At 38.7% G+C, this 27,953-nt stretch overlaps 1 protein-coding gene and 1 long non-coding RNA gene across 2 annotated transcripts in view; one reads left to right on the top strand and one right to left on the bottom strand.

Moving 5' to 3' along the window:
- LOC127534895 (uncharacterized) overlaps positions 1-27,953 on the bottom strand; it is a 382,765-nt gene that overhangs the window by 191,640 nt on the left and 163,172 nt on the right. The window lies entirely within an intron of this gene.
- fras1 (Fraser extracellular matrix complex subunit 1) overlaps positions 1-27,953 on the top strand; it is a 338,079-nt gene that overhangs the window by 170,468 nt on the left and 139,658 nt on the right. Inside the window, 5 exon segments of the mRNA XM_051951259.1 lie at positions 2,497-2,610; positions 2,613-2,639; positions 9,339-9,485; positions 23,931-24,086; positions 27,065-27,211. Coding sequence (XP_051807219.1) covers positions 2,497-2,610; positions 2,613-2,639; positions 9,339-9,485; positions 23,931-24,086; positions 27,065-27,211 — 591 coding nt within the window.

Below are 27,953 nucleotides of genomic sequence, written 5' to 3' on the forward strand. Positions count from 1 at the left end.
CCCTGGTGTTAATGCGTGACTTCTGCCTGGAGGATCTGGCTGCCAGCCTCGTCTGAGTGTAACATTACTTCTGGCTGGCGGAGTGGACTAAAAGCTCTCGAGAATCAGATTCCAGAAATGCCAGCGGGGAAGGAACAAGATACGGCCAGAGTGGCTGCAGGATAGCGAAAATAGTGGCGAAAATTGGCTCGGGTTCAGACACGATTACAGCAGAGGGTACGGATATTTTTTGTTTACTTTTTTTGGTGTGTAGCTTTTACAGCAGCAGAGGTCTGAGATGGATTTATGCTGAGTGGCGGCTGCAAGGAAGAATAAAAAGGTTCCTGATTTAATTTCTAAAAACTCAACTCACAAAGAGTCTTACTGTGCAGCGATGCTCTGCTCCCAGTGCTCCTGGAACCACTGCAGCACTCCCTGGAACTGGTAGGACTTTGTTGCTGCTACAAGTTGAAATAAAATAAGTTGAGAATAATTTTATTAAAAGCTAAAGCTACATTTGATTTATATTTGGTTCCCTTTCAAAGGAGTCTTACTGTGCAGCGACACTCTGCTCCCAGTGCTCCTGCAACAACGACAACGCTACCTGGAAGTCCACTTATGTAAAAACGTACCGGAACAACGGCTTGAATTTATGCTTTTGGGAGGAGAAAGAAGATCTCGGGAGGCAAATCTGGGTCGTCGATTGTGTTGTGTCCCCAAAACATGCAGAGGTGGAGCGCTGAAATGCTATCATGCTAAAGTTTAGGATGTTTGTTTCCCCTTAAGAACCTACGAAAGTTACCGTGGAACATGGCTCACTTACAATGATGGTGCAGGAACAAGTGAATGCTTGTCTTGTTTGTGTTGCTTTATGTCTCATTTTTAGCCTTTTGTGTCTCATTTTGTCACTTTGTGTTCATTTTATGTCTTCTTTCAGTCCTCTTGCATTTTGTTGCATCATTTTGTGCCTTTTTTAGTTGATTTGCGCCTCATGTAACATCTCCTTTCTTGTCTCGTTTTGTCAAAACTGCGAACAAGCTCTTGCTTAGTTCCTTCTCTTTGTGGTAGCCACAGACCAAACTTTTGCCAGCGATGATCATCCACAACATGAAAGTTTGCTCGTAGTGAAATCGCAAATATGTGCTTGTGATTAGAGCTTCAATGATTAATTGGTTCAAGAAAAACTCTAAAATCTCCAATTCCAGCTTCTTAATAACCCACCAGTGAGTTTAAAAAGTGTGGCTTCTTCACCAAATCGCGAACAGTTTTACCATTTTTTTGGAGGCATAAGCTGTAAAAACCGACTGTCCCTGAACTGCTCATCTGTAAGGGAACTAAAAAGGCTCTGCTCTTATTTGAAGTAAGAATTAGAACAAAATGAAAGGTGCTTATTTCTTGATGAGCATTATTCTCACTCTGACTATGCCCGGCTTTAACCGATGGGTTTGAAATACATGTTATTTCTGAAAAAAAAATCCCTAAATTACCTCATTTATCAGAGCCGACAACCTTAAGAACAGAAATAATGAGCGATGTGTTGATCTGTCAGAAAAATCTAGCAAATCTAAGCTCAAAATCTGGATGTTTATCAGAATTACTTTATTCTAATTGCTTTATTTTTAAAATTTAATGAAAGCAAAGTTTGCACAATAATAGTCTGTTAAAAAATTTTAGAAAATAAAAGAAATTGGCGACTCACCTTCGACTAAGACAAAAATTCAAGAACTGTTTGGCTGAACTAGACTGAACTGCAGGCTGTGTTTACAGATAACACAAGTATGGAAAAGAATTAAAGATATAAGCAGTAAAATATCTAAAGCATGTGGAGCCACCTTTTTTTCTACGTGTTAAAAAATGTGGAAAAATGTTGTACTTTTGGCATTTATGTAGAATAGATAATCAAAGAAATCAACTTTTGTTTTGTCTGTTTTTTTTAAGGATTTATGCCTAAAAAAATACATTTTTTTGAGTCTTCTACTTCTTGTCCTGGTGGTTCTGTTTCCATAGAGGTGCAGGACTTTAGATTGCAGAGAAAATGAGAGGCACGGTGAGGAAAATGCAACAAGAGTAAAAAACGCCGAGGGTTAAAGTTGAATATTTCTGGTTTCTTTCCTCCTCTGGGCAGTCGTGGACAAAGCAAGACATTTGAGGACGTTTTTGAAACACGATGGCCATCTTTCACCATTTTCTGTCAGTCTTTCCTCATGACCGTTACTTTTTTCAGCCATTAGATCTCACATCGGTATCATCCACTCAGACAAACTTACCTCAGATTGCTTCCTATAATAATTGTGTCTGAGCTCTGTGTCCCTATTTTGGAAAATTGAAGAAAAGTGCACTCTCACAGCAAAAGAAAATTGGAGGAGCAGTCATTTTTCATTTTCATGCTGGCAGCAGTGAGGAGTCACAGCTGGGATGGAGCATCATCCTGTGTCTCCTCTCTGGCCTTCACGTAATATATATATATATATTATATATTCATTTTGGTGACTTTTCTTGTCTGGGTGTCCTTTCCAGAGTGTCATCCCTCCTGGCTTGGCACTGTACCGGGCCATCTGCAGACAACTGTACGTCCCTGCTCCTCGCCGTCCAGCCTGTTCGAGGGCCGCTGTGTCCAAACCTGCCCACAAGGCTTCTTATCCAGGACGACCGGTGCCAAGGTGAGAGCGAAAATGATTACCAAAAGCTTCTGCACGTCCACGGACATACATGTATGGTCCAGGCTCTGATTCTGACCTTCACCCCAAAACCAAAGCCTTTCCAAGAAGTGACGTCTGCACGCCGATATTGGTCTCTTTTCAAGAAGTGAGCATCCAACACTACATTTACCCTCTAACTCTACATTTACCCTCCAACACTACATTTACCCTCTAACACTACATCTACTAGGCATGAGCCGGTATGAGATTCTGACGCTATGATAACCTTAGGCAAAAATATCACGATTTCACGGTATTATGATTGCAGCTTAAAATGTTAGAGTAAACTAGCTGTTTTTTTTTTGTTCTTTTTTTACTAAGGCAGTTATGGTAACTAGCATGCTAAAGATAAATCCTTAGCAAGCAAGTTACCGTATCTGCCTCAGTTAAAATATAAAAAAAGTTACTAAAAGATAGAGATGAAGAAAAGATAAGATATGGTCGTTACCTCATATCTGCTCGGTAACAAGCTCATTTCACTAATGTCAGATCGCTATTAACGCCGTTTCATTTCAGACAGCACTTTAATTTAGCATACAGCGATGGGCTGGGTGGCTCCGTAGATTGGCGCTATCATATTCTGATGTATTGCGCTCCTCGGCTGCCACTGTCCTCAAGCACGTTGTGCACGTCGGCGAACCTTCTTCCTCCGAGCCGTGGCCGTTTGGCTTTTTCACGGTAGCGAAGTAATTCCCAAAACAGACCGACTTAGTTCGCTGGATGGCGGAAAAAAGTTTCCGGGGCCTCGCCTCCTTCAGGCCATCACACAGCCTGCAGAGCTGCCTGCTTGTCACTCACAACAGACGCAGGTGAGCGGGGAGGGGGCGGCTTTAGGCTGCAGCTCTCCACAGCGTGAGGGACCTACTACTGTCTCCCTGATGAGACGTTCAACATTAAAAAAAAACGTCCTGCATACCGCAGGAACGGTATGACGGGGAAATTTTTAGTGGTTTTGAAACCTTGACTTTTCATACGTGGTATACCTTAAAAACCGGTAAACCCGGCCCATGCCTAACATCTACCCTCCAACACTACATCTACCCTCCAACTTACATTTACCCTCTAACTCTACATTTACCCTCCAACACTACAGTTTACCCTCCAACACTACATTTACCCTCTAACACTACATTTACCCTTCCAACACTAACATTTCCTCTAACACTACATTTACCCTCTAACTCTACATTTACCCTCCAACCACTACATTTTACCCTCCAACTCTACATTTACCTCCAACTCTACCATTACCCTCCCAACTACTACATGTTACCCTGCATACACTACATGTTACCTCTTTAACACTACATTTACCCTCCAAACTCTACATTTACCCTCCAACACTACATTTACCCTCCAACACTACATTTACCCTCTAACTCTACATTACCCTCTAACACTGCATTTACCCTCTAACACTGCATTTATCCTCTAACTCTACATTTACCCTCTAACACTACATTACCCTCCAACTCTACATTTACCCTCCAACACTACATTACCCTCTAACACTACATTTACCCTCTAACTCTACATTTACCTCTAACACTACATTTACCCTCTAACACTACATTTACCCTCCAACTCTACATTTACCCTCTAACTCTACATTTACCCTCTAACACTACATTTACCCTCTAACTCTACATTTACCCTCCAACACTACATTTACCCTCTAACTCTACATTTACCCTCTAGCTCTACATTTACCCTCTAACTCTACATTTACCCTCTAACTCTACATTTACCCTCCAACACTACTTTTACCCTCTAACTCTACATTTACCCTCTAAACTCTACATTTACCCTCTAACACTACATTTACCTCCTCTAACACTACATTTACCCTCCAACTTTACCCTCTAACACTACATTTACCCTCCAACTCTACATTTACCCTCCAACACTACATTTATCCTCTAACTCTACATTTACCCTCCACTCTACATTTACCCTCTAACACTAACATTTACCCTCTAACTCTACATTTACCCTCTAACTCTACATTTACCCTCCAACTCTTACATTTACCCTCTAACACTACATTTACCCTCCAACTCTACATTTACCCTCCAACACTACATTTACCTCTAACACTACATTTACCCTCTAACTCTACATTTACCCTCCAACTCTACATTTACCCTCCAACTCTACATTACCCTCCAACACTACATTTACCCTCTAACACTACATTTACCCTCTAACTCTACATTTACCCTCCAACTCTACATTTACCCCTCCAACTCTACATTTACCCTCCAACTCTGCATTTACCCTCCAACTCTACATTTACCCTCCAACTCTACATTACCCTCCAACACTACATTACCCTCTAACTCTACATTTACCCTCCAACTCTACATTTACCCTCCAACACTACATTACCCTCTAACTCTACATTTACCTCTAGCTCTACATTTACCCTCCACACTACTTTTACCCTCTAAACTCTACATTTACCCTCTAACACTGCATTTACACCTCTAAACTTATCCTCTAACTCTACATTTATCCTCTAACTCTACATTTACCCTCTAACACTACATTTACCCTCCAACACTACATTTACCCTCTAACTCTACATTTACCCTCCAACACTACATTTACCCTCCAACACTACATTTACCCTCTAACTCTACATTTACCCTCCAACTCTACATTTACCCTCCAACTACATTTACCCTCCAACACTACATTTACCCTCTAACACTACATTTACCCTCCAACACTACATTTACCCTCTCACACTACTACCCTCCAACACTACATTTACCTTCTAACACTACATTTACCCTCCAACACTACATTTACCCTCCAACACTACATTTACCCCCAAACTACATTTACCCTCTAACTCTACATTTACCCTCCAACACTACATTTACCCTCTCACACTACATCTACCCTCCAACACTACATTTACCTTCTAACACTACATTTACCCTCCAACACTACATTTACCCTCTAACACTACATTTACCCTCCAACACTACATTTACCCTCCAACACTACATTTACCCTCCAACTCTACATTTACCCTCCAACTCTACATTTACCCTCCAACACTACATTTACCCTCTAACTCTACATTTACCCTCCAACTCTACATTTACCCTCCAACACTACATTTACCCTCTAACTCTACATTTACCCTCACTCTACATTTACCCTCCAACACTACTTTACCCTCTAACTCTACATTTACCCTCTAACACACATTTACCTCTCTAACACATTTATCCTCTAACTCTACATTTACCCTCTAACACTACATTTACCCTCACACTAATTTACCCTCTAACTACATTTACCCTCCAACACTACATTTACCCTCTAACCTACCTACATTTACCCTCCAACTCTACATTACCCTCCAACTCTACATTACCCCCTCCAACACTACATTTACCTCTAACCTAAATTTACCCTCCAACATCTACATTTACCCTCTCACACTCACATCTTATCCTCCAACACTTTTCATTTCCTTCTAACCTACGATTTAGCCTCTCCAACCACTACACTTTACCTCTCTCAACCCTACATTTACCCTCCACCTACATTTACCCTCCAACCTACATTTACCCTCTAACTCTACATTTACCCTCCAACACTACATTTACCCTCTCACACTACATCTACCCTCCAACACTACATTTACCTTCTAACACTACATTTACCCTCCAACACTACATTTACCCTCTAACACTACATTTACCCTCCAACACTACATTTACCCTCCAACACTACATTTACCCTCCAACTCTACAATTTACCCTCCAACACTACATTACCCTCTAACTCTACATTTACCCTCCAACACTACATTTACCCTCTCACACTACATCTACCCTCCAACCACTACATTTACCTTCTAACACTACATTTACCCTCCAACACTGCATTTACCCTCTAACTCTACATTTACCCTCTATACTACTTTTGCCCTCTATGTATCTATGCCCTCTTCTACTCATATCTTGTACAAGTGTAAAAAAAATACAGCATTTCAGAATAATGTACGGTTGTATTATTGGATTGCAGTTGTTTGTGTTTGTAATATTAGGAGAAGTTGGTTTTATTATTTACTGAAATAGGGCTCAATTAAGTTTAATGGTTACTGTGGGACATTCCAACAATATTACGCTATATAATAGCAGTTTATTTATTGATTAAGTATTTCTACACTGCTGTTGTTGTTGCTTTTATTTATTTAGGTACAAAATCTGAGCATAAATTGCAAAAAGTGACCAATCAAAGGTCAGTTCAAAGTCTCGGAAGTCAACTTGAAGAGCGAACATTGTGAGCGTTCGTGCATATCGAGCACAAATGTCCCCCCCACGAGGACATTTTCTGCTCTCGTATTTATGCGCCCGGCTTTTCAAACTAATTAAATGCCATAAATTTATATTACGCCAAATTTATTTAGCGTGCACGACAGACATTAAAACTGAGTTCACCGCAGAGTTTATTTTCAGGTGTGGAGCTTTTCACAGCTCTGTGTTTTTTAATAAACACAATTATACTAATTTCTCAGCATTACGGCGCATTAACGGTTCAGTTGGCAGCAGAGGAAAGCGTCAAGGTCACTCCGACACGAGGCGCTGAGAAAGAAAATAATAAGTGGATTTAAAGGACAACAACATGTTAAGCAGAGAGAGGAGCTTAGCAGGCCTCTCCCGTCTCCGTGACCCTCCTCCTTTAATGAAAATCCATTAGCTCTAATCTCCCATTCATTACCTCGGCTTGGTTTACAGTCGGCGACCTCATTTGAAGCAGGGTGACCCGTTCTATCTCCAATCTGCAGATCCGTTTAAAAACCTGCTGAATTTTATCTCCAGAAAACAAAAACCTGTAGCAGCTTTTAATAGTGTGTTGTTTTTTTTAATAGAAAAATCTCCAAACCTGAGCTGAGTAATTGAAAAAATTGGAAAATGAAGAGGGATACCTGGACAATGAAGAAGAATGATGGGCTCAGATTGCATTTTTCCCCTCAGGAGGCCAAAATAAATGGGCTCTGTTTGTCCTCCCTCCCTGTTGATTGGCTCATTAGAGGCTCTGCAGATATCCCCAAGAAAAATCGAGTTTCAGGAAATTTTCGCTGTAAACTTATGGAGCTGGACAATAAACAGCAGGTTGTTGAACTGCAACTGCAAAAACCACCACTGTAGAACCTTCTTAAGAATCATTATTGGTAGAGAAAATGATAAATCCTCCACTGTTTGAGCGGCCCTATAAAACTGGTATCCATAGAAGACTTGTTTGAAAAAAATTGTCGGTTGGAGAATCTTAAAAAGTGCTCTAAACGACTGCAGAAAAGACTGATTGGCTCATTAGAGGCTCTGCAGATACCCCCAAGAATAAAACGAGTTTTGGGCAAGTATTCCTACAAATTTATTGGGCCAGACAATAAAGCAGCATGTTGTGGAGGTTGTATTAAAGGATATTTTTTGTATAATAGCAATAAATCAAATAATAATCGTTGTTTTGGGGCTGTACGAACCTTTGTGCATGTTTACAACTGCAAGGACCGCCACCGTAGAACCTTTTTAAGGATCATTATTGATGGAAAAATTGGTAAATGCTCCCGGAGTAGTGTTTCTGAGTGGCCCTGTAAAACTGGTATACATAGAGGACTTGTTTAAAAAAAATTCTCAGCTCAAGAATTTTAAAGTGTGCGCTAAAGCTTGGGGTTAAAGCAGTTGGTTCCTGCCATTTTCAAGTACTTGTTAAAAAGAAATTCAAGTAAAATTAGGGAAATTCTGTGATAAAAGTTTGCTTTGAATGAAATAGGTACAAAAGATACCTCTCCGAGGATTTTAAAGTGCATCCTGGTGCATATTGCGCTAAAAGTCAGATATATAACTTGGAGAGCCCATAAAGGGTCTTCAGAATGCTACATTTATGCTACAAATGCTACAAAGTGTGCACTAAACAGCTACGTAAAATGTGCTTTCTTACCATCACAAAAAGTTTCGACTTGAGAATTTTAAAGTGCTAAACAACTACAAAAAACGTAGTTGTTTACATTGATTTATTTCTCGTACATCTTGGGCCAAAACATCAGCGTGAAAGTCCATTTCGAGTTATGTTCTTGAACTTTGCTGCTCTTTTGCTACCATGTGACGGGTCAGAAATTTCATTGATTTGTACTCATAATCACGTGCTCTTCCAAATGCAATTGAGAATGCAGTTAAGTTGTACTGGAACATCATTTTTAGTCCACCAAGCAATGCTGCGGAGTTTTATGACGATCGACGTACGTTTGTCCGTCTGTATGTCTGTTAGCAGCATTACTCAAAAACTGACTAACAGATTTCAATGAAATTTTCGTACACATACATAGCACACGCCTGTTATTTTTATTAAAGATTTCATTCGTCAGAAATGATATGACTGAGCAGCCTTGGTGGAGTACTGCGCTCTCTGAGTGTTTATTTTTGTGTTTAATCTAGAGAGATGCTGCAGCGATGCACAATATAAGAAATGTACCATAGTTTTGAGCATTAAAGCATGTAAACACTCTAGCTGACCACAAAAATAAAACTACAAACCTGCAGATTAGTATAAACATCCCCAGAATGTGGGGACGCCTGTCTTTAAATGACTTCGATGAGAACACCTATCCTCACCTGTCTTTGTCCTCTCATTTCCCAGCATGCCACCCGTCCTGCCAGAGCTGCTCGGGTCCCTCCCAGGCCGACTGCTCCTCCTGCCCCCCGCTGGCCTCCCTGCAGGGCGGATACTGCAGGACCAGCTGCCAGGATGGGCTTTTCCTGCACGCCGTCACCGGAGAGTGCCTCAGTAAGTCTGAATCCGTGTGGACGTCGGTGTGCAGATTTTATTTGTCCTGAGTTTCCCCCCCGGTGGGACTAGAACCACCAACCTCGGAGCGGCAGCGGCGGTGCCTTGCTCGGCCTGCTGAGCTTTGCACAATCCCACGCTGAGACGCAGCAGAACCTCGCTCGTCTGAAGCTCCGGATGACTGCATTATTCATGATAGAACGGCATCTCTGCAGAAGAGGCGCTCTCAGATTGATGCGTTTTACTTTGCTCTGCCTCGCTTTGAGTCGCCGGGTCTGAAATGATCTGCAGAAATGAAAGCCGCCGTTCTTCAGAGGAAGTCGCAGGTTTTTGTTCTTGGCTCAAAGAGAAATTTAGTAAAACGACTCGAGCCTTTTTTCAGAAATAACAGCTTCATCACAGCTGGATTTTGGTCTCAATTAACTCTCCTACTTAAAAAGAACGTCACTGAAATAATCAGAGTACTTGGCATTTCACCCTTTCATCAGCAGGCCTAATTTAAGAGCTGCGATGTGAATTTTATCTTCCATCAGATGCTGCCAATAAACTACAGAAATTCAAGAATTTTAAAATCCTTCTTTTTGTCTCTAAAGGGAGGTGGATCATCACTAGTGCGAAACATACACAAGGAAATGTATGCAGTTCATTGACTGACAAGATATTATGAAGATTGTGTGGATGAAAAATTTAGAAGAGAAGCTTACCACGACTCCCACAGTTCATTAGAATGCATAAAAAAGACAGAGGATGTAGAACGCAACAGAGAAAGTGAGACTGGGGCAGAATATTAAAGTTGTTTTAAAAATGAACATGCAGCCGAAGAGAGAGAAGTTGATAAATTTGGCAAAAATATAACGTGCGAGGAAAATAATGAGGCTTAAATTCTGTTTTCTGCATCGCTACCGATGAGCTGAGGCTAAAAATCTGAGTCAAGATTGTTCTGTTGTCTTAAATTTTATCCAATTTTGTCTTTTAATGCTTCAATTTTTTATTGCACAGGAATTAGGTTCAACTCTTGCTCTTTTTAAATGTGCTTTCTGACAGAATTTAACTTGATTTTGACTTCACATAACACTAAGCTGACAAAAAAACGTGATTTCTTAGAAATAATGTTGAAATAATCAAAGAAGACTAGAACATATAACAAAAATAGTGCATACATCAACAGAAAAACTTGTAGCATCTGTAGAAAATCAGAATCTAGCAGGAAATATATTCAGATATTAACACTTTATTAAAATATTTTAAAAACCAGAAGTTACACCTGCAATAAAACAAAGAAATCTGATTTCATTATGCCCAAACAAATGTGGTAAGTGTCCTGCTTCTGCAATCTGCATAATAATGTCATGAAATTACATTTATGTTTATGAAATTAGTTATTCATGGGCAGTAAGTTCTTTTTTCTCACGTTTCTTGGTAGTATAATCAAGAACGGGTGCTTTTATTTTGAAGGAGAGCTTTAGGAAATAGGTGTGGCCTCAAACGTGACCATCATCTGCTGAAGAATGGTCTGATTATACTTACAAGTAGTAAAATATGCTTTGTTTTGTTTGTATTTCCGTAAAAAAAAGGTCACAATTATTTTTTAGTGGTGCTCAGCCCAGGATGCAGTGATGGTGCCCCCTCAGAATAGTGACAAGGGAAGGGTTTTGGTGGAACATTTTCATGCACGGAGGTGAACACGATCCAAACCCTTTGGAAAACCTCTGCTATATCATCAACAAATTTAAATTACATTCATCAGTTCAAATTTCACATATTTCTTGGTAGTATCTTGCTTAATATGTGCAAGAACATGTGCTTTTATTTTGAAGGAGAGCTTTAGGGGATAGATGTGGCTTCAAACTTGACCATCCTCTGCTGTAGAATGGTCTGATTGTACTTTATAGGTGGAAAAATATGCTTTGTTTTGCTTGCTTTTCTTTCAAACGGTCCTAATCATTGTGGGTGTTGTTCAGCCCAGGATGCAGTGATGGTGCCCCTCAGAGTAGGGACAATGGAAGGGTTTGGTGGGACGTTTTCTAGCTAAATTTTGGGAAAACTTGAATTTTTTTCGGGTGTATGTTGTTGTTTAAAGTTTGTTAGTGCTTCCTGTAGTGACAAGGATTCTGGAAATGCTTCCAATGTGCACCAAAAAATGACAGTTTATACTCAGTGTCCTTCATTGTTTGCAACCATATCCAGTTCTTCTCCAGCTTTGTCAGTGACAACGGTGGAATTTATCCAAGTCAGACCTGCTTTGCTTTGCTTCTGCATTGTAAAAACCTGCTTTAATCTGCTTTTCTACTCAGTTTGTTGACTCACTTAATCCCAGGAACTGCAGTTTGTTTTTTTAAACGCCCACTCCCCTGAGATTTGGTTTTCCTAATCTGTGTGCGGTCCAACGTTCTGCAACTTCACAGCACGACACAGTCCACCGGTGGCTGCAGGAAAACACTTCTCCCACTGTTTTAGAGGTTAGATGAGTTAATGTATACGTTTACCACATTTTTAAAGCCATTTAAATTGGAAACAATCCATTTAATTCAGTGATATTTTGTATCAGTTGACAAGAATGCAGAGCGACACTTTCTGTTGTTTGTCTTTTTGTTATTTATAGGTGATTGGGCTGTGATTTTATTGGTCACTTGAGGTCAAACTTGGCTGAATGTGGCCCCTGAACTAAAATGAGTTTGACTCCCCTGCTCTAAGTGATTTAAATTGGGGAAAAAAGGCGTTCTTATAAGTTGACATTGATGCTGTTGTTAATTTCCTGGAGAACATTCCAGTTATTATCAGTTAAAGTGTGAATTTACAGCGGCTAAAACCACCTTTGGAAGTCTGGATCCTCCCTTCTGACAACAAACCGCAGAAAAGTTTCCTCCATAAACACACGGATATATATATAAAAAAAAAAAAAACTTTTAATGAGTTTCTTGCTGGCAGAGTTTCAGAGATGAAACATCCACCGGGATAAAACAAACAAACAAAAAATAAAAACACATTTTCATTAGATTTGGGCTAATAAACAGCAGCTAAAGATACCTTCACACTGTTTGTCTTTGGAGGGCAGAACATGATAAACTGAGCATAAACAGAGCAGGTAGGACTGGAGAGTCCTGCTGGGTAAAGAAATGACTTCCACCTGCCTGGACGGTCGGCTGCAGATTGTAAACATCCAGCGTGGTGGAGATAAACCCAATCTGAGGGCCAAAAACGGACGTTTAATTACAGTTCCTGAGGACTCACGCATGTACAGTTAATCTCAAATGGGTCAGCCAAACTCTGGTTAATAAAAGATGCCTTCTGGGCCTCGGAAAATACCGCCGTCATCAATTCTGCATGGCCAGCAGACACACACACTATCCCTGCTTTATTTTTACTCCCTTTGACTGTATCCTCCCCTCCTTCCCAGCACTTCATTCCTCCGTCCGGCTGATGTTACATAACTTCTTAAGGCGTCTTCCCTCCATCGCCCTTTTTTTTCCACCGTTCAGCAGCATCGGCGCTCTCATCACGGACTTATCACGGCCGTTCCAGCTGAGCGGTTCTGTCAAATTTCAAAAGTGATTGAATTTTTTTTGATGGTTTTATTGCAGAAACGTCCACATCTTGGCTTATATGCATGAAGAAAGACATGAATAGACGTAAAAAAACAGATGTAAAAGACGTCTCACTTGTCGTTGGATCGATGCTTTTCTATTTGTATCCGATTAGTTGCTGCTAGTTTACTTTAAAATGTCACCAGTGAAGCAGTTTTGATAAAATATCACAATTTTCATCAAATCCCAGATGAGTAGTTCCTTGGAAAGCAGTTTTTTACAGTCCAGAGCTCTAGTAAATGGTGTCATGTTGGTCATTTTCACAAAATACCCCACTGAGATTAATGGCGCAGACAGAAATGTCCACAACTATTAAACTTATATATATATATATATATATATATATAAAATAAAGACAGATGCAGCAGCTTACTTCTAGCCTTCAAATGATTTCAAAATCACAACTGAAAGTGTCAGACTGAACTGCCATATTGATCCGGTTTGAACTCCAGGTGCCTCCAAGTGAAGCATCTTCCAATCAGATGCAACCAAGGTTTGCACTGCTGTGAATCGGTAAACTCTTGAGTTGTAGTCCATCATTTGTCCAATGTTTGGATCCCTCACATGTAAAAAGGACAACTTTTATTACTGCTTAATACTGTAGTGAGGTGGCAGCTTGGACTACATGTCAGTCAGAGAGCAATCTGTGGGTTTAGCTAACAATGGGGCGCCATGACAGAGACTTCTGTGACTCTTAATACCGTCACAAAGAACTTTTGATAGATTTTTCTCTCTGCAATTTCTTAGTGTCCTTTGGGCTTTTCCATTGTAATAAAAGCCTAAAATAATTAAAATAGCATTATTTTTCCAGTTTACATTGATCTAAAAAGCAGCTACAGTGAGAGTTATGTTCTGACCAACCTGCCGCCCGTCTTTTTGTCTTCCTGTCCTCATTTTTCTTTTCCGATCTGAAAGTGAACCGACGTCTGACGAGTTTCTGGACGACTTCCACTCTGGGCTTCCAGATGCCAGCGTTGCATCACGATTGTGTCAGACGAATTATTTAGCAGCACATGAAGCCGAAAATAGACCTGGAAAACAGAAACGCGTTGCCGTGGAAACACAGCAAACCAACAGTGAAGCAACAGAAGCAGGATCAGGCTGTTTGTTTTTTCTTTTCTGCGTCATTGATGAAGTACAGAAACTCTTCAAGGATAAACATTTAAGCAACATTTGCAGCCAGAGTCTCTTTTTCATGCTTCTGTCATGTTTTGATGCAGACGGACAACAAAAAAATTTAAATAATTAAATAAATTAACCTTTGAAATTCCCATTATAATGAGTAAAGTGATTTGTTTTTGACATCTTGGGACTTTTAGAGCACTTTAACGGTTCATGTTTTCAAAAAAGATTAAAGATTTAGATGACATATCCTGATTTTATAGCTTTTATATCGATTAATTTATTGAGATTAAGGATAAATGAAATAAATGAGGCATGTAGAATGAAGAAGTTTTGGTGACATTTTATGATTTTATGCTTAGATTTAGGTGGTTTTCTAAACAGAACACTAAATATGAGTAATTCACTAGAAATCTGCATAATATTTTAGTTTTTACAGTTTGTGGCTCTGATAAATGGTGTCATTTTGGTGATTTTTACCCCTCAAAATGATAAATAAGATAAATCAGACATGTAGAATAATGCCACTTTGATCAAATATCACAATTTGAAGCTTTAATTTCATTGTTTTCAGTCTCTTTTTCATGCTTCTGTCAGACTTTGATGCTGATGGTCAACAGAAAATTGAAAATAATGAAATAAATTAACCTTTAAAATGTGACTTTTTCCCATTTTAATGGGGAAATTGGTTTAGTTTTGACATCTTGGGACCTTTAGAGCACTTTAACTGCTTATTTTTTGCTTTAAATCAGTCGATCAGCAAACTGAAGTAGAATTTGTCGAAGTCGAGTTGTACTCTGACTTATGGGGCTCAGTGCGATTTATTTTGAGCATTTCTGTGAGCCGAGGTGTGATAATGGAAAGCAGCATTTGAACTCTCGGAGGCCTTGTTTAATATCTACGGCGGTTAGCGCAGGCAAAGATCTATCTTCCATCCAGCCTGCAGACATTTCCAGGAAAAAAAATAAGATATTTCAGAGGCGGAACAGAAAGGCTGATGAGGAATTAACTTTCAGAAAGGTGGGTGTTTGCTGCTGCTTATTTGTTTTATTTCCAGAGGAGTCACACAGATAATTACAGCTATGACGCTCTGCTCTTTGTGCCTAAATACTATAATTATTCTGGGCTTCATTACTAACGCTGTGTATTTTCATTTTCCAGGTAGTTTGCCAGCTTTCAGGGCTTTTATTGTTGCTTGGTTCTGCAGCAGCAGCTTCCTAAATATCTCATGTTTATTTTGTGTAATATATTTGCATTTATCCCGCTTTTTTTATTTACTCCCGTCACATTTTTCTCCACAATATAAAATCCTGCACCTCTATGGAAGCAGTAGAGCCAGTGATGGAACTAGAGAAAACATAAACATGCATTTTGTGCTGTACGACAACATTTAAATGCCATAAATCCTTTACAAAAGTAAACAAAAGTTGAATTTCTCAGATTATTTATTTTTGCAAAAATTGGAAAAACCTAGAAATATCATGTAAAAATTTATTCTGAAGTGCTCCCAGGTGAAACAAACACTGTAAAAAATGGTGACTCCACATATTCTAGATAATTTACTACTTATATTATGATCTGTGTCGGCATGTGTAAACACAGCCTGCAGTTCAGTCTATCTCAGCCGGAATTCTTCCTGAATTTTAGTTAATTGACTGTTGGTCTGAGCTGAGCCGTTAATAGCCTCCCAGTTGTGCAGAGGAGAGCAGAATTTTTAGTTTTTAACAGAGTATTACTAATTTAAATGTAATGTTTTTAGTACTTTTTTTTAATATTTAGATGAAATATTTTATGCTTAAATTAGTTTGAAAAAAAGTCATCACAGATCAGGAAGTCATTGGAAAACTGAAAAAGTGCAGATGATTTGTTTTTTTACAGTTTCTGTCTCCAATAAATGGTTTCATTTCCGCAATTTAGAATAAAGAAGACAAATGAGGCATGTAGAATAAAGCAGCATTGATGGAATGTCACAGTTTCAAGCCATAATTAGTTGTTTTTTTGTTTTTTTAACAGAACACACCACAGATGAGAAGTTAATTGGAAAGTTTGGATGATTTCAGTTTTTCTATTTCCTGTTTGAAAAAGATTGGAATTCATGTCATTTGTTTTATTGTTTTTTTTTTAGATAAATAATAGAAATGAGGCATGTAGATTAAGTTGATTTATATGAAATATAAATTCTATGCTTAGACTTGAATCGTTTTTCAGACAGAATGCACCACAGATGAGTAATTCATTAGAAATCTGAAGATTTTTTTTTTTTTTTTTGAGTTTGTGACTCTGATATATGGTGTAATTTTGGCAATTTTTAGAAAAGAAAAAGAAAATAAGGCATGTAGAATGACGCAATTTACGTGAAATATCATTAGTTTTAGCTTTAGTTTGATTATTTTTTGTTTATTTTCTGACAGAACCTCACATCACAGATGACTAGTTTGATGAAAAACCAAAACATTTGCAGATTCTATTTCTTTTCTGGCTCTAAAAATTGTGTAATTTTAGTGATTTTTTTTTTAAAATAAACATAAATGAGACATGTAGAATAAAGTAATTTTGATAAAATATCACAATTTGAAGCTTTAATTAGGTTTTTTTTTGTTACCTCACAGTTAGTGAGCTCACTCACTGGAAAGTAGAGAGTCTGCAGATTATTTCAGTTTTTACAGTTTCTGGATTTGATAAATGGTCTAATTTTAGTGATTTTTTTCTTTAAAAGATAAATAAAATAAATGAGGCATGTAGACTAAAGTGATTTTAATTAAATATCTTGATTTAAAGCCTCGATTTGTTTAATTTTCTAACAGAACAACACATCACACATTGGTAGCTTATTGGAAAGCTGAAAATCTGTAGATTGTCAGTTTTTCCCTTTTTTTTGCTGTTTTTTTTTTTATTTTTTTATAGTTAACATGCATTTTAATCCACACTGACAGGTTCCAGGGTTAAGAAGGTTCAAACGGATTATTATGCGAGTGGAGCCGAGAGTCAGAACGTCTCACTTTAAATCCCGATTCTCACGACTAGAAGAAGAGCAGAGCTTTTATGCTTTTTCAGGGGCACAAAAAGTCAGCGGTGACTCAGAAAGTAGGACTTATTTAATAGCTGCATGTGTGAATCCACTCTTTGTTCGTGTTGACGAGTCCAGACAGGGTGAATCCGGCGTCTCAGGACCACACAGCTTCTGTCTCCGTCTTTTCTTACGCCTAGAACTTCAAATAAAGACCACGTCCCACTTTTTTTTGTGCCTCTTCTTGAATTCTCTGAACTGCTGCTGCTTCACTCCGTCCCTGAGAGAAACTTTTAGTCTCTTTTCAGCCGAACAAAGTCACAGAGAAATATTAAACTCCACTTCCATTTCCTCCCATTAAAGACGTCACCGTTCTGAGAAAAAAAAATAAGGCATCACACGAGCTAATATCTTGTGTGAGACATAACTTTGAGAAAGTTTACACTCTCTATGGCAGTGCCCCTTTACTAGCGACACTCTGATAAAGTATATACTCAACTTTTTGGTTAGTTTGAAGTCACCTCTGAGTAAATGTTCAATAAATAGGTTTGATCTAGCAGTCTTCATTCGATCTAGTAGTGTCTATCACAGTGCTCCTTTACTAACTAAACGTTCATAAAGTATATACTCAACTTTTTGGTTAGTTTGCAGTCAACTCAGAGTAAATGTTCAAAAAAGGTTAAATAGGTTAGATGTAGCAGTCTTCATTAGGTATAGTAGTCTCCATCACAGTGCTCCTTTACTAGCTAAACTCCCATAGTTTCCACTCAACTTTTTGGACATTGGCTTGAACAAAATGCAGAAACATCAAAGACGTCTTTGATATGGTTTCAATTAGTTTAGACTCAAAGTAAACATTAAATGCAATTAGCGATCTTCATTAGGTCTAGTAGTCTCTGCCACAGTGCTTTGTTTGAGTTGTATATGACCAGCAAGTAAAAGAATGACAACAATAGACCGTTTAAGAAACTTAATAGTCGGTAGCATAGCCTTTGTTTTTTTATGACTGCTTCCAGACGATTCTTGTCCACAAGCTTCCTGCATGTCTCCTGTGGAATGTTGGTCCACTCTTCTTTGGCGAAAGCCTCAAGCTTGGTCTGTTGGTCGGTTTCCTAACCATCACTCTGATGTTCAAGTCTCGCCACAAGTTCTCGATGGGATTCAGGTCAGGACTTTGACTTCCACTCTGAGCGTTGACATCATTGTCCTTGAACCATTTCTTCACTACCCTTGGCGGTGTGTTTAGGATCGTCCAGTTGTGGCCGAGCTGGAGTTTCTCACCAGATTCCTTCACGTTTTCATCAAGGATCCCGATGTAATCCTCCTTTTTCATGATTCCTTGGACCTTGACCAGAAGAGAAGCATCCCTGTGGGATTATGTTTCCACCACCATGCTTGACTGTGGACACAGTGTTCTTCAGCTTGTATGCTTCTCCTTTCTTCCTCCAGACATATCCAGCATCCATATGGCCAAATAACTCCGTCGTCTCATCAGACCACAGGATGGTTGACCAAAAGCTGGGATAATTGTCTTCCAAGGCCTATGTCCATAGAGACTTCCTCTTTGCAAGACTCACTCGATGGTGGACCGTGAGACCTTTCTCTCTGCCTGGTCAAGTGTTTCAGTTAGGGGCTTGGTTCTGATCTGGGGTTGTTGTTGACCTCTCGGCAGATTTTCTTGGCAAGTTTGGGGGACACCTTACGCTTCCTGCCACGCCTGCTGAGGTTTCTAACAGTGTTGAACCTCTTGTACCAGTTGATTACGCTTTGGACGGTTGCCACAGGGACATCATCCTGCTTTGAAATGGCCTTGGAACCCTTTCCATCGCTGTGGGTACGAACAAGATATCGACGTAGATCCTCCTTCTTGGCCATGAAGACCAGAAATTGAGAATGACAACAACACTTCTCCTCTATTTATACTCTTCTGGAAAGATACTATCTTTTATTATTGTTTAACATTTGGTCAACAAAAAATATATTTATTCCGTTGTAACATCTTGACAAAGATGAACACATTTGGGACATTTTTTGTTTAGATAATTTTGACATGGGCAAAAAATAAATCACTTTTGGTTATATCTATTATTGTGCAAATGAAGTTTAGCTGACTCGTGGTTTTGAAAGATACACAGGAAGTACCAACATAATAGCTTTTACAAATGAATCTAAAAAAGAATGTCATTTTCCATGGGGTATGAATAATTTTGAGGACAACCTCTTCCTCTTAGTCTCCTTTAAACTCCACAAAGTCACCAAGAAACATTAGACTCCACGTTTCCTCCCATTAAAGACGTCTCTGTTCTGTATATTGCCGAGAAAAAAGAACTAATGCCTTGTATAAATCGTCTTCGCTGGAGAATGTCGCCATCCAGCTTTGCGTGCCGTGCATTTAGAACTCCAGCACACCTTTTTATGCGCTTCAAATGTGGTAACTACATCATAAAGAGGGACTCCGAGGACTGGAATCGATACCGTTTTAGTTTTATATTCAGTTTTAGTCTGCAGAGTCAATAATGCTCGACGCCTGAGTTATCTTATCTCCTCCGTGGAGCCGTTTGTTGGCCAGATCGCCTGCAGAGTGTTGGCAGGAGGAATGCTGATGCGTGTTTTTGTTGTAAAGTGATGTGATATGAATGGTGTGGATGACAGCGAGGAAGGTCTTTTTTCTTTTTCTGTTTACGTTGGAGCTGCTTCAGAAGAACGTCGTGACTCAGCCTGACACCAAAAGTTCAAGAGGATCGACTTTAAACTTCTGCAGAAACTGCTCTGGAGGCAGAAATAAGCTCAGGGTTGAAGTCAGACGTTCAGAGTTACGTCAACGGATGAAAACAGCCGTCACACATACGAAGAGACAGCATTGAATCAAAACAGATTAAAATCCAGCCACCGCTTCACCGGTTCTCGCAGAAAATTCACTCAATCGTACATCCTGAAAGAAATGAATCCTGCTATTAAACAAAACTGCTAACGTTATGGACCAGAAAGAGAAAAATCCAACTTTATCCACAAAAACAAAAGTTTATCTCCATCTTTTAAGTGGTCAATTCATTGGAAAGTTGAATGTTTTTGTACTTAACTTAAACATAACATAGCATAACTTTGTGTACATTTTTACCAACCAAATCTAACCAGTTAGGGGACACAACAAGTTTAAATGTACTACATGATTTTACCATGAATAAATATATCATGTTTTAGTACCATAAAATGGAATAAAACCTTCCTTCAAATATGTTGTAGTCGTAGCATTGCAGGCGTTAAAAACACACCCTGCAGTTCAGCCTAGTTCAGCCAAACATGACTGGTTAATGCAGTCCTTGTTTTTGACAAATGCTTTAATGAAACATGTAGAATTATGTGACTTTGGAGAAATATCCCGATTTTAAACTTAATTTTGGATCATTTTCTGACAGAACACCACCTAACAGATGAATCAAATCAAACTTTTTTTTTTGAAAATATTTACATTTTTTTTTTTTTAGAATTTTATTTCTTGCAAAAATTTTAAATAAAACTTTTAAGGGAAAATTTTAGGGAATTTTTTGGAATTTCCTTCCGGAAGATTTTGCATTTTTTTATTTTTTTTTTTACAAATTTGGGGGATTTTTTTGCCAAATTTTCAGATTTTTTTCAGACAAAGGAAACAATATTTTTTGGTGCTTGTAAATGAAGACAACACGAAGGTTAAAAGGTCCTTTTCAGACAAGAATGCGGCAGTTGTAGCATTATTTTACAAGCGTGAATAAGTCTCGGTAACTGAGTGGAGACTAGAGGCTTCTCTGTGCACAGCTAACTAGCTAGCATTAATAGCTAGCTAAAATGGTTGATTACTGGAGCTGAGTTCCTGCAGTGAAGAACCGGTGCTATTTGTCAAAGTAACATATTAATATTAATTCATATTAATGCAAGATTCCCCAGTGGAACTTTGCACCAGTGATTGGTTTTAATGTTGTGGCTGATTGTTGCACAGAAACCAGATCCTCTCATTAATAATGTTAAAACAGATCAATCAATGTGACTGGAAATACTGCTGATATGAACCTACATAACTGGGTGCTGTCATCATGAATTAATCTTACGTTTTGCTGTCCTATTTTACATATGAACACTCAGCTAAATCAGCTAAACAAGAACAGAGATGTGGTAATTTCAAGCCAGCAGATCTTCAAACCGAAGCTACATGTTGGAATCTGCAGCAGAAAAATGCATTCATAATGAGCCATTAGTAATCAGCAGTTCCCATCAGTTCATGGTGTTGATCAAACAAAGACCTGAGAAGAAAGGTTTACCCTCAGGGCCTGGGTGGTATTTTAGCGGAAGCAGCATCATCTTTTTTTAAAAACTTCCACACATACACTGTGTTTTTTATATATATAGAAAATGAAACAATGGAAAAGTCTAAAGAAAGTGCAGCCTGTGAATGTTTAGCACAGCCATGGAAACAAGAGAGTTAAATAAAACATACCCACAGGGCAGAGCAGACAGAAAATAGTTCAGATAAGAATAGAAAAGGAGGCTGTAGAAGTTTATTTCCTTCTCTTGGTTCTTATTTATATCGAGAACACTTGGTTTAGAATTCAATCTGTGCGGGAATTGAGCTGTTTTTATTGACTTTTATTTCATTTTGACATGTAGGAGTCATTCTAGTGTGACTTCTAAAGAGTTATAAAGGTCGCTTGTGTTGTTTTTAATTAAATCTAGCTCTTTTTTGTTATATAATTTAATAAAATGTGCCCGCATGATGCACCTTTTTACCTCCTGTCCTCGCCTGTCTGTGCAGATGCAGAACCCCGTTGTTCTGCTTTGTACAGTAGATATTCATCTCTAACTTTACCCACCGCTGCGTCGGCCAAGCAGAAGCGTTGCACCATCAGATAAAACAAAAAGCTGTCCCTTATAGTTCCTCTAATCTGGGCTGCTCTTTCGGAGATCCAGCTGTGCTCAGGTCTGCGGGTGTATACGGGTAAATCCACAGGAGGGGGATGGATTTTAGCTTTAAACAAAGATCCAAGTTTTAAAGATGCAAAACGAGCTAAAAAATAATCATTTCCCTGCTTTCCTTTCAGTTCTGTATCACAGAAGAGTAATTAATTCAGTTTGATTTGTTTCCACATGAGACGTCCTAATTAAAATCCTTCTTTTATGGATGTTTCACACGTGTAGTTACTCTTCCTTAATTGCTCCTGTCTGCACTTGTTTCTTCTGTTTGACTTTCAGCGCGTCTCCAACGGCAGGTTTTTTTAATCTCCTTAAAAGTTCACAGTTTTTTTGTTTTTGTTTTTTTTAACTGACATTAAATATAGATGTTAAATAAACGGACGACATGCCGGAAGATGAATCAGCTCAGTCTGTGTCCTCAGTTTAACACATCGCAGCCTAATGAAAGAGAATTAGAATGAAGATTTGTTGTGAAGAGACTGTGTCGATTTGTAAATTACTGGATTAATTTTGTTCGACGGGCTTTTATCTTGGATTTAGAGCACTGATGATTCAAATCAAGTCTTTTATTGTCACTGAGAAATCCTCTTAGATCCTATAAATGCTTTTAAATTGGATGTTTAACTCTATGTTATAGCCCCCTTACAAATAGGTAGTGCAGTTTGCTTAATCTGTGCTCTACAGCTGAGCAATATATAAAACAGAGGTGCCAGACTGATTAAATTTTGATTTCCCACAATTAAATGAGCATCCTTGGCGTTTAAAGTGCATCGCTCAAGGAAACTGGACATTTAGATTTAATTATTGGGTTTTAGTCTGGATAAATCAAACATTTAAGCGTCTAATTTCAGTCTCTTCAAACTAATCTTTGGTCACAATCCTGTCTGAGCTGCTCCAGTAACTGAGTGGAGACTAGAGGCTTCTCCATGCACAGCTAACTAGCTAGCATAAATAGTAACAGGTATGTGAGGCATTCAGGGAATGTTCCTGTCTCAACAATTAGATTTTCAGCAAAAAAAGGTCATTTGAGTGCCTTTTTTGTATTATTTACATTTTGCCTCTATCAAGTGCTGAGTATTTTAAGCCTTAAATCGGTTGTAACTGAGTGGAGACTGGAGGCTTCTCTACGCACAGCCTACTAGCTAGCATCAATAGTGAGCGGTATGTGAGACTACTGTAAAAATCGTCAGAAAAATGGTAAAACATTTGATCATTTTAAGTCTTATTTTGATGCAAAGAAATGCCATTTATTCAGACACAAGTACCACAGTAGTGGCATTGTTGTAACAAGTGTGAATGAGCTGCGGCAACGGAGTGGAGACTAGAGGCTTCTCTGTGTAGAGCTAATTAGCTAGCACCTACTGTAGGCTGTATGTGATGTGTTTAAGAGAATTCAGTCTTGTTTTTATGCAAAGAGAAGCACTTTTTTTTGCATTTTTGTGCTAGCATTGTGGTAGCGAGTGTGACTGAGGTGCAGTAACTGATTGGAGACTAGAGGCTTCTCTGTGCACAGCTAACTAGCTAGCATCTACTGTAGCCTGTATTTGAGGCATTTAGGGAACAATGGCAAATTGTAGAGTCTGAATTTTGAGATTTTTAGCATTTGAGGACTTTTTTTTTTTGCATTTTGCATTTTGCCTCCACAAGATGAACTGAACTCAGGAAAAAGTTTCATTTTGATGCAAAGAAAGCCCATTTTTTGTGTGCAGCATTAGCGGCATAATGCTAATGAATGTGTTTCTGTGCACGCTCTGATAATACAATCCTTCCTTCCTGTGTTTTTCTCTTCAGAGTGCAGTCCAGACTGCCAGCGCTGCACCGCAGACCTCCAGACCGGCATCGGCAGCATCTGTTTGTGGTGTAAAGCTCCGAGGACGTGGCTGCTGGGCGACCACTGCGTCTCCGGCTGTCCTCCGGGCCGCTATGCTTGGCATGGAGCCTGCATCAGTAAGGACTTTTCCTGCCTTTATTCGGCCTGTAAGAGGGTCAGAGTTCGCAGCTGTCCCGAATGTAAAACCTGTGAGAAAACTCTCCACCAAAGCCTTTCATGTTTTATTCATCAGCCTTTAAATTTAGCTCAGTTTTCTGACGAGGAGTTTGTTTCTCGACCTTCTAGCTGACCTCCAGAAGCTGTTCAGAGTGAATATTAAACAAAACAACCTGCTTCATGAAGACAAACTCTGCTTTTTGTTGGTTTGTGTTGCTTCATGGCTACTTTGTGTCTTGTGTCATTTTATTTCTTGTTTTTATGCTTTTGTTTGTCATTTTGTGTCATTTTATATCTCATTTGGTTCTCTTTTTGGGGCTTTTTGTGTCTTTTTATGCCTGGTTTTTCTCCTGTTGTGTCTCTTTTGTGTAGTTTTTAGTCTCGTTTGTGTCATTTTACCTCTTGTTTTTGTCATGCATCTCTTTTATGTTGGTTTGTGTCTCTTGTTCCATGTTATGTCTTGGTTTTTCAATTTGTCTTTTATGTCATTTTGCATCTCAATTGTATCGTTTTATGTCATTTTGTGTCTCAATTGTGTTGTTTTATGTCTTGATTGTGTCGTTTTGTCTCTTTTTTGCCATGCTGTCTCTCTTTGGGCCATTCTAACCTGTTTTTCTCTTGTACTGGACTTGTTTTATATCTCGTCTCGCATATCACTCTCGTATCTCGCTTGTGGTATTGTCTCATTTTTTGTTGTTTTGTGTCAATTTTGTTTCAGTTTTTGCCTCTTTTTTTGCTACTTTATGTCTCGTTGGTGTTGTTTTGTGTCTCATTTTGTGTTGTTTATGCCTCATTTCTTTCATCTTGCCTGTTGTGTTGTCATTCTATTGTCTGTGTGACGACCCTCCACCTGGACACCAGGTGTGTCTGTTCCAGTCGTCAGCTGATGGAGCCACACCCACCATCTAGAGGCTCAGCTGCACTTAATCTGGTCCACTTCCATTCAAACGGCTCTCTGACAGCAGCATGATTCTGGGTTCTGGTTTTGAATGCTCATTTGGTTGGTTTGCTTGTCAATAAACCGTTGTTATTCGCCGCACCATTGCTGCCTCTTGGTTTTGTTGTAACAGTCTGTTTTCCGTCTTATTTTAATCCCTTTGTGCCGCTGTAACAATCAGCAATGTGTCATGTTTTGCCCTTTTTGTGGATTTTATGGCTTTCGTGTAACTTAATGTTTTTCTTTTTTTTTCTTTTGTGTCGCGTTGTGTCTCGTTGGTGACATTTTGTGCCATTTGTGTGTCATTTTTGGTCTTTATCACCATCGTCTTCCTGCAGTTTGAACGCTGAGCTGCTGATTTAGATTCAGAACAGGAGGAATCCTCCAGAGTCTCATTTAGCCGAGCCTTCGACTCTCATTCACTCAGATATATAAAGAAACGATGAGACGTAAAGCTATAAATAACACTTGTTGATGTAAATAAACAACCCAATAAACACACATGTAGATTCAGAGGAAGGTTTTCTGTCTTTATCAGTATTCAGGTCAGATATTAGCAGATTATTTCCTCGATGGGTTCATGAATATTTATTTTAAACTGACTTATTTATGAGAATAAGTTCATCTTTTGGAGGATTCCACTAAATGGTTTCTAACTGCTCCACTGATTTCATGCTTCTAATACAGACCTTTTGCATTTTAATCTGCTTTTTTATTGCTGGTATTTAACTATGAGGTTTACTGTTTAATACTTGATATACTGTATTTATTTAGTGTTGACACTGTGGTCAGCTTTAACTGTCATTTGTGTTTTTTGTTGTCAGTTTTTAGTCTTTTTGTGTGTTTTTTTGTGGGCTTTTCCTCATTTTGTGTCTCGTTCACATCGTTTTGTCCATTTTTTTTCTCAATTTGCGTCATTTTTATCCTCCTTGTTTGTGTTGTCTCATGTCCCATTTTAATCATTTTGGTCTAGTTGTGTTGTGTTGTATGCTGTTTGTGTTTTCATGTCTTTTTTTGGTTGGTTTGTGTAGCTTTATGCCTCATTTTTACCCTTTTGCATCTAGTTTATCTCAGCTGCGTCATTTTTTTTCCTCTTTCAAGTCTTTTTGTGTTATGTTTTGTCTGTTTGGGCCGTATTTGTGTTGTTTTTTCACATTTCTGGCTTTGTGTGTGTCATTTTGCATCATTTATGTCTCGTTTTTATCACGTTTGTCTCATTTGTATTTTTTTAAGTTTCTCATTTTTCTTTTGTATCTCGGCTGTGTTATTTTGTCTAATTGTGTGTTTTGTCTCTGTCATGTCATTGTGTTATGTTTCGTCAGTTAGTGCTGTATTTGTGCCGTTTTATGTCACGTTTCCGTCATTTGCATCTTGTTCGTGTTTTCATTTTTTGTCTGATTTGCGCCATTTTTGTCCAGTTTTTATGATTTGTATCATGTTTTTGTCTTGTTGTGTCTCGTTTGTGTTGTTTTCTCTCATTTTGTGTCATTTTCATCAGGTTTTCTCTGTTTTGTATCTCAATAGTGTCATGTTGTCCCTTTTTTTGTGTGTTTGTGTCTTGTTCTAATTATTTTGTCCCTTTTTTTGCTGTCCTGTTGTTTTGTCACTTCTTTCTTTTGTGTCGTGTTTGTGTCATTTGTGTGGTGTAATGTACCCTTTTGTGTCTTGTTTTTCTCCTGTTGTGTCTCACATGGGTCGTTTTGTCTCAGTTTTGTGTTGCTTTACATCAAGTTTCTATGTTTTGTACCTCAGTAGTGTCACGTTGTGCCTTTTTGTGTCGTCTTGTCTCATTTTCTGTTGTCTTCTGTCCCTTTTTATCTCCTGTTTGTTCTTTGTGTAGTTTTATGTAAAGTTTTACGTCAGATTTTACCATTTTAATTGTGTTTTGGACAAACAGAACACCAATTTGCTGCATTTCCACAGAACTTTATTAGTTTTATATGTTCTAACTTCTAGCATTGCTGAGTTCCAATAATAACCTTTAATGACTTCTTTTCCCAGAATGCCATGCGTCCTGTGAGTCGTGCGGTGGGGCGGGGCCTCTGTCCTGTACTTCCTGCCCCTCCGGTGGCGTCCTGCTGGCCTCCGGCCTCTGTGCTCCTAAATGCCCCGTCGGTTACTATGACAACGGCCACAGGATTTGCCAGGGTGAGAGTGATGCTGATTTTTAATGATCCTTAATGATTTAAAGAGTCAGAGATTAAAGTAGAAATTGTGTTTCTCTCAGCTGATAGAACGTCTGATTCTGACAATCAGACACAAACGTAGTCGTGATTACTGTGGGATTCATGCACTGGATCTTTTTATTCAATTAGGTGTCAATTTGTGTCTTGTTTGTGTTTTTTTTTATGCCACTTTCTATCTGGTTGGTGTTGTTTTGTCTTGTTTGTGACTTTTATGTCCATTTCATGTACGTTTGTGTCTCTTTGTGTCGTTTTGTGACTCTCATATGTCACGTTGTGTCTCATTTTTGTCATTTTGTGTGTCTTTAATGTCAGTTTGTGTCTTGTTTTTGTCGTTTTCTTTTGTCACTTTGCGTCTCATTTACGTTTTGTGTCTCTTTAATGTCTTGTTTGTGACTTTTATGTCAGTTTGTAGCTTCTTTGGCGTCTTTATTGTCACTATATGTCTTGTTTGTCGTTTTGTGTCTTTTTAATGTCTTGTTTGTGTCATTTTTTTGGTTGTATCTCATTTGTGTCCTTTTATTGTTGGTTAAAGTCCTTTTTTGTCTTGTTTTAGTCATTTGTGTTGTTTTGTGTCTTCTTCTTGTCAGTTTGTATCTCATCTGTGTTTTATGTTGTGTGTCTTGTTTGTGTTGTTTTGTCTCTTTTTTGTCGGTATGACGGTGTCATTTTGTGTCTGCTTTAAGTCTTTTGGTGTCGTTTTAGTC

The sequence above is a fragment of the Acanthochromis polyacanthus genome, chromosome 7 (assembly GCF_021347895.1).
Source record: "Acanthochromis polyacanthus isolate Apoly-LR-REF ecotype Palm Island chromosome 7, KAUST_Apoly_ChrSc, whole genome shotgun sequence".
In the NCBI taxonomy this organism is placed as follows: Eukaryota; Metazoa; Chordata; class Actinopteri; family Pomacentridae; genus Acanthochromis; species Acanthochromis polyacanthus.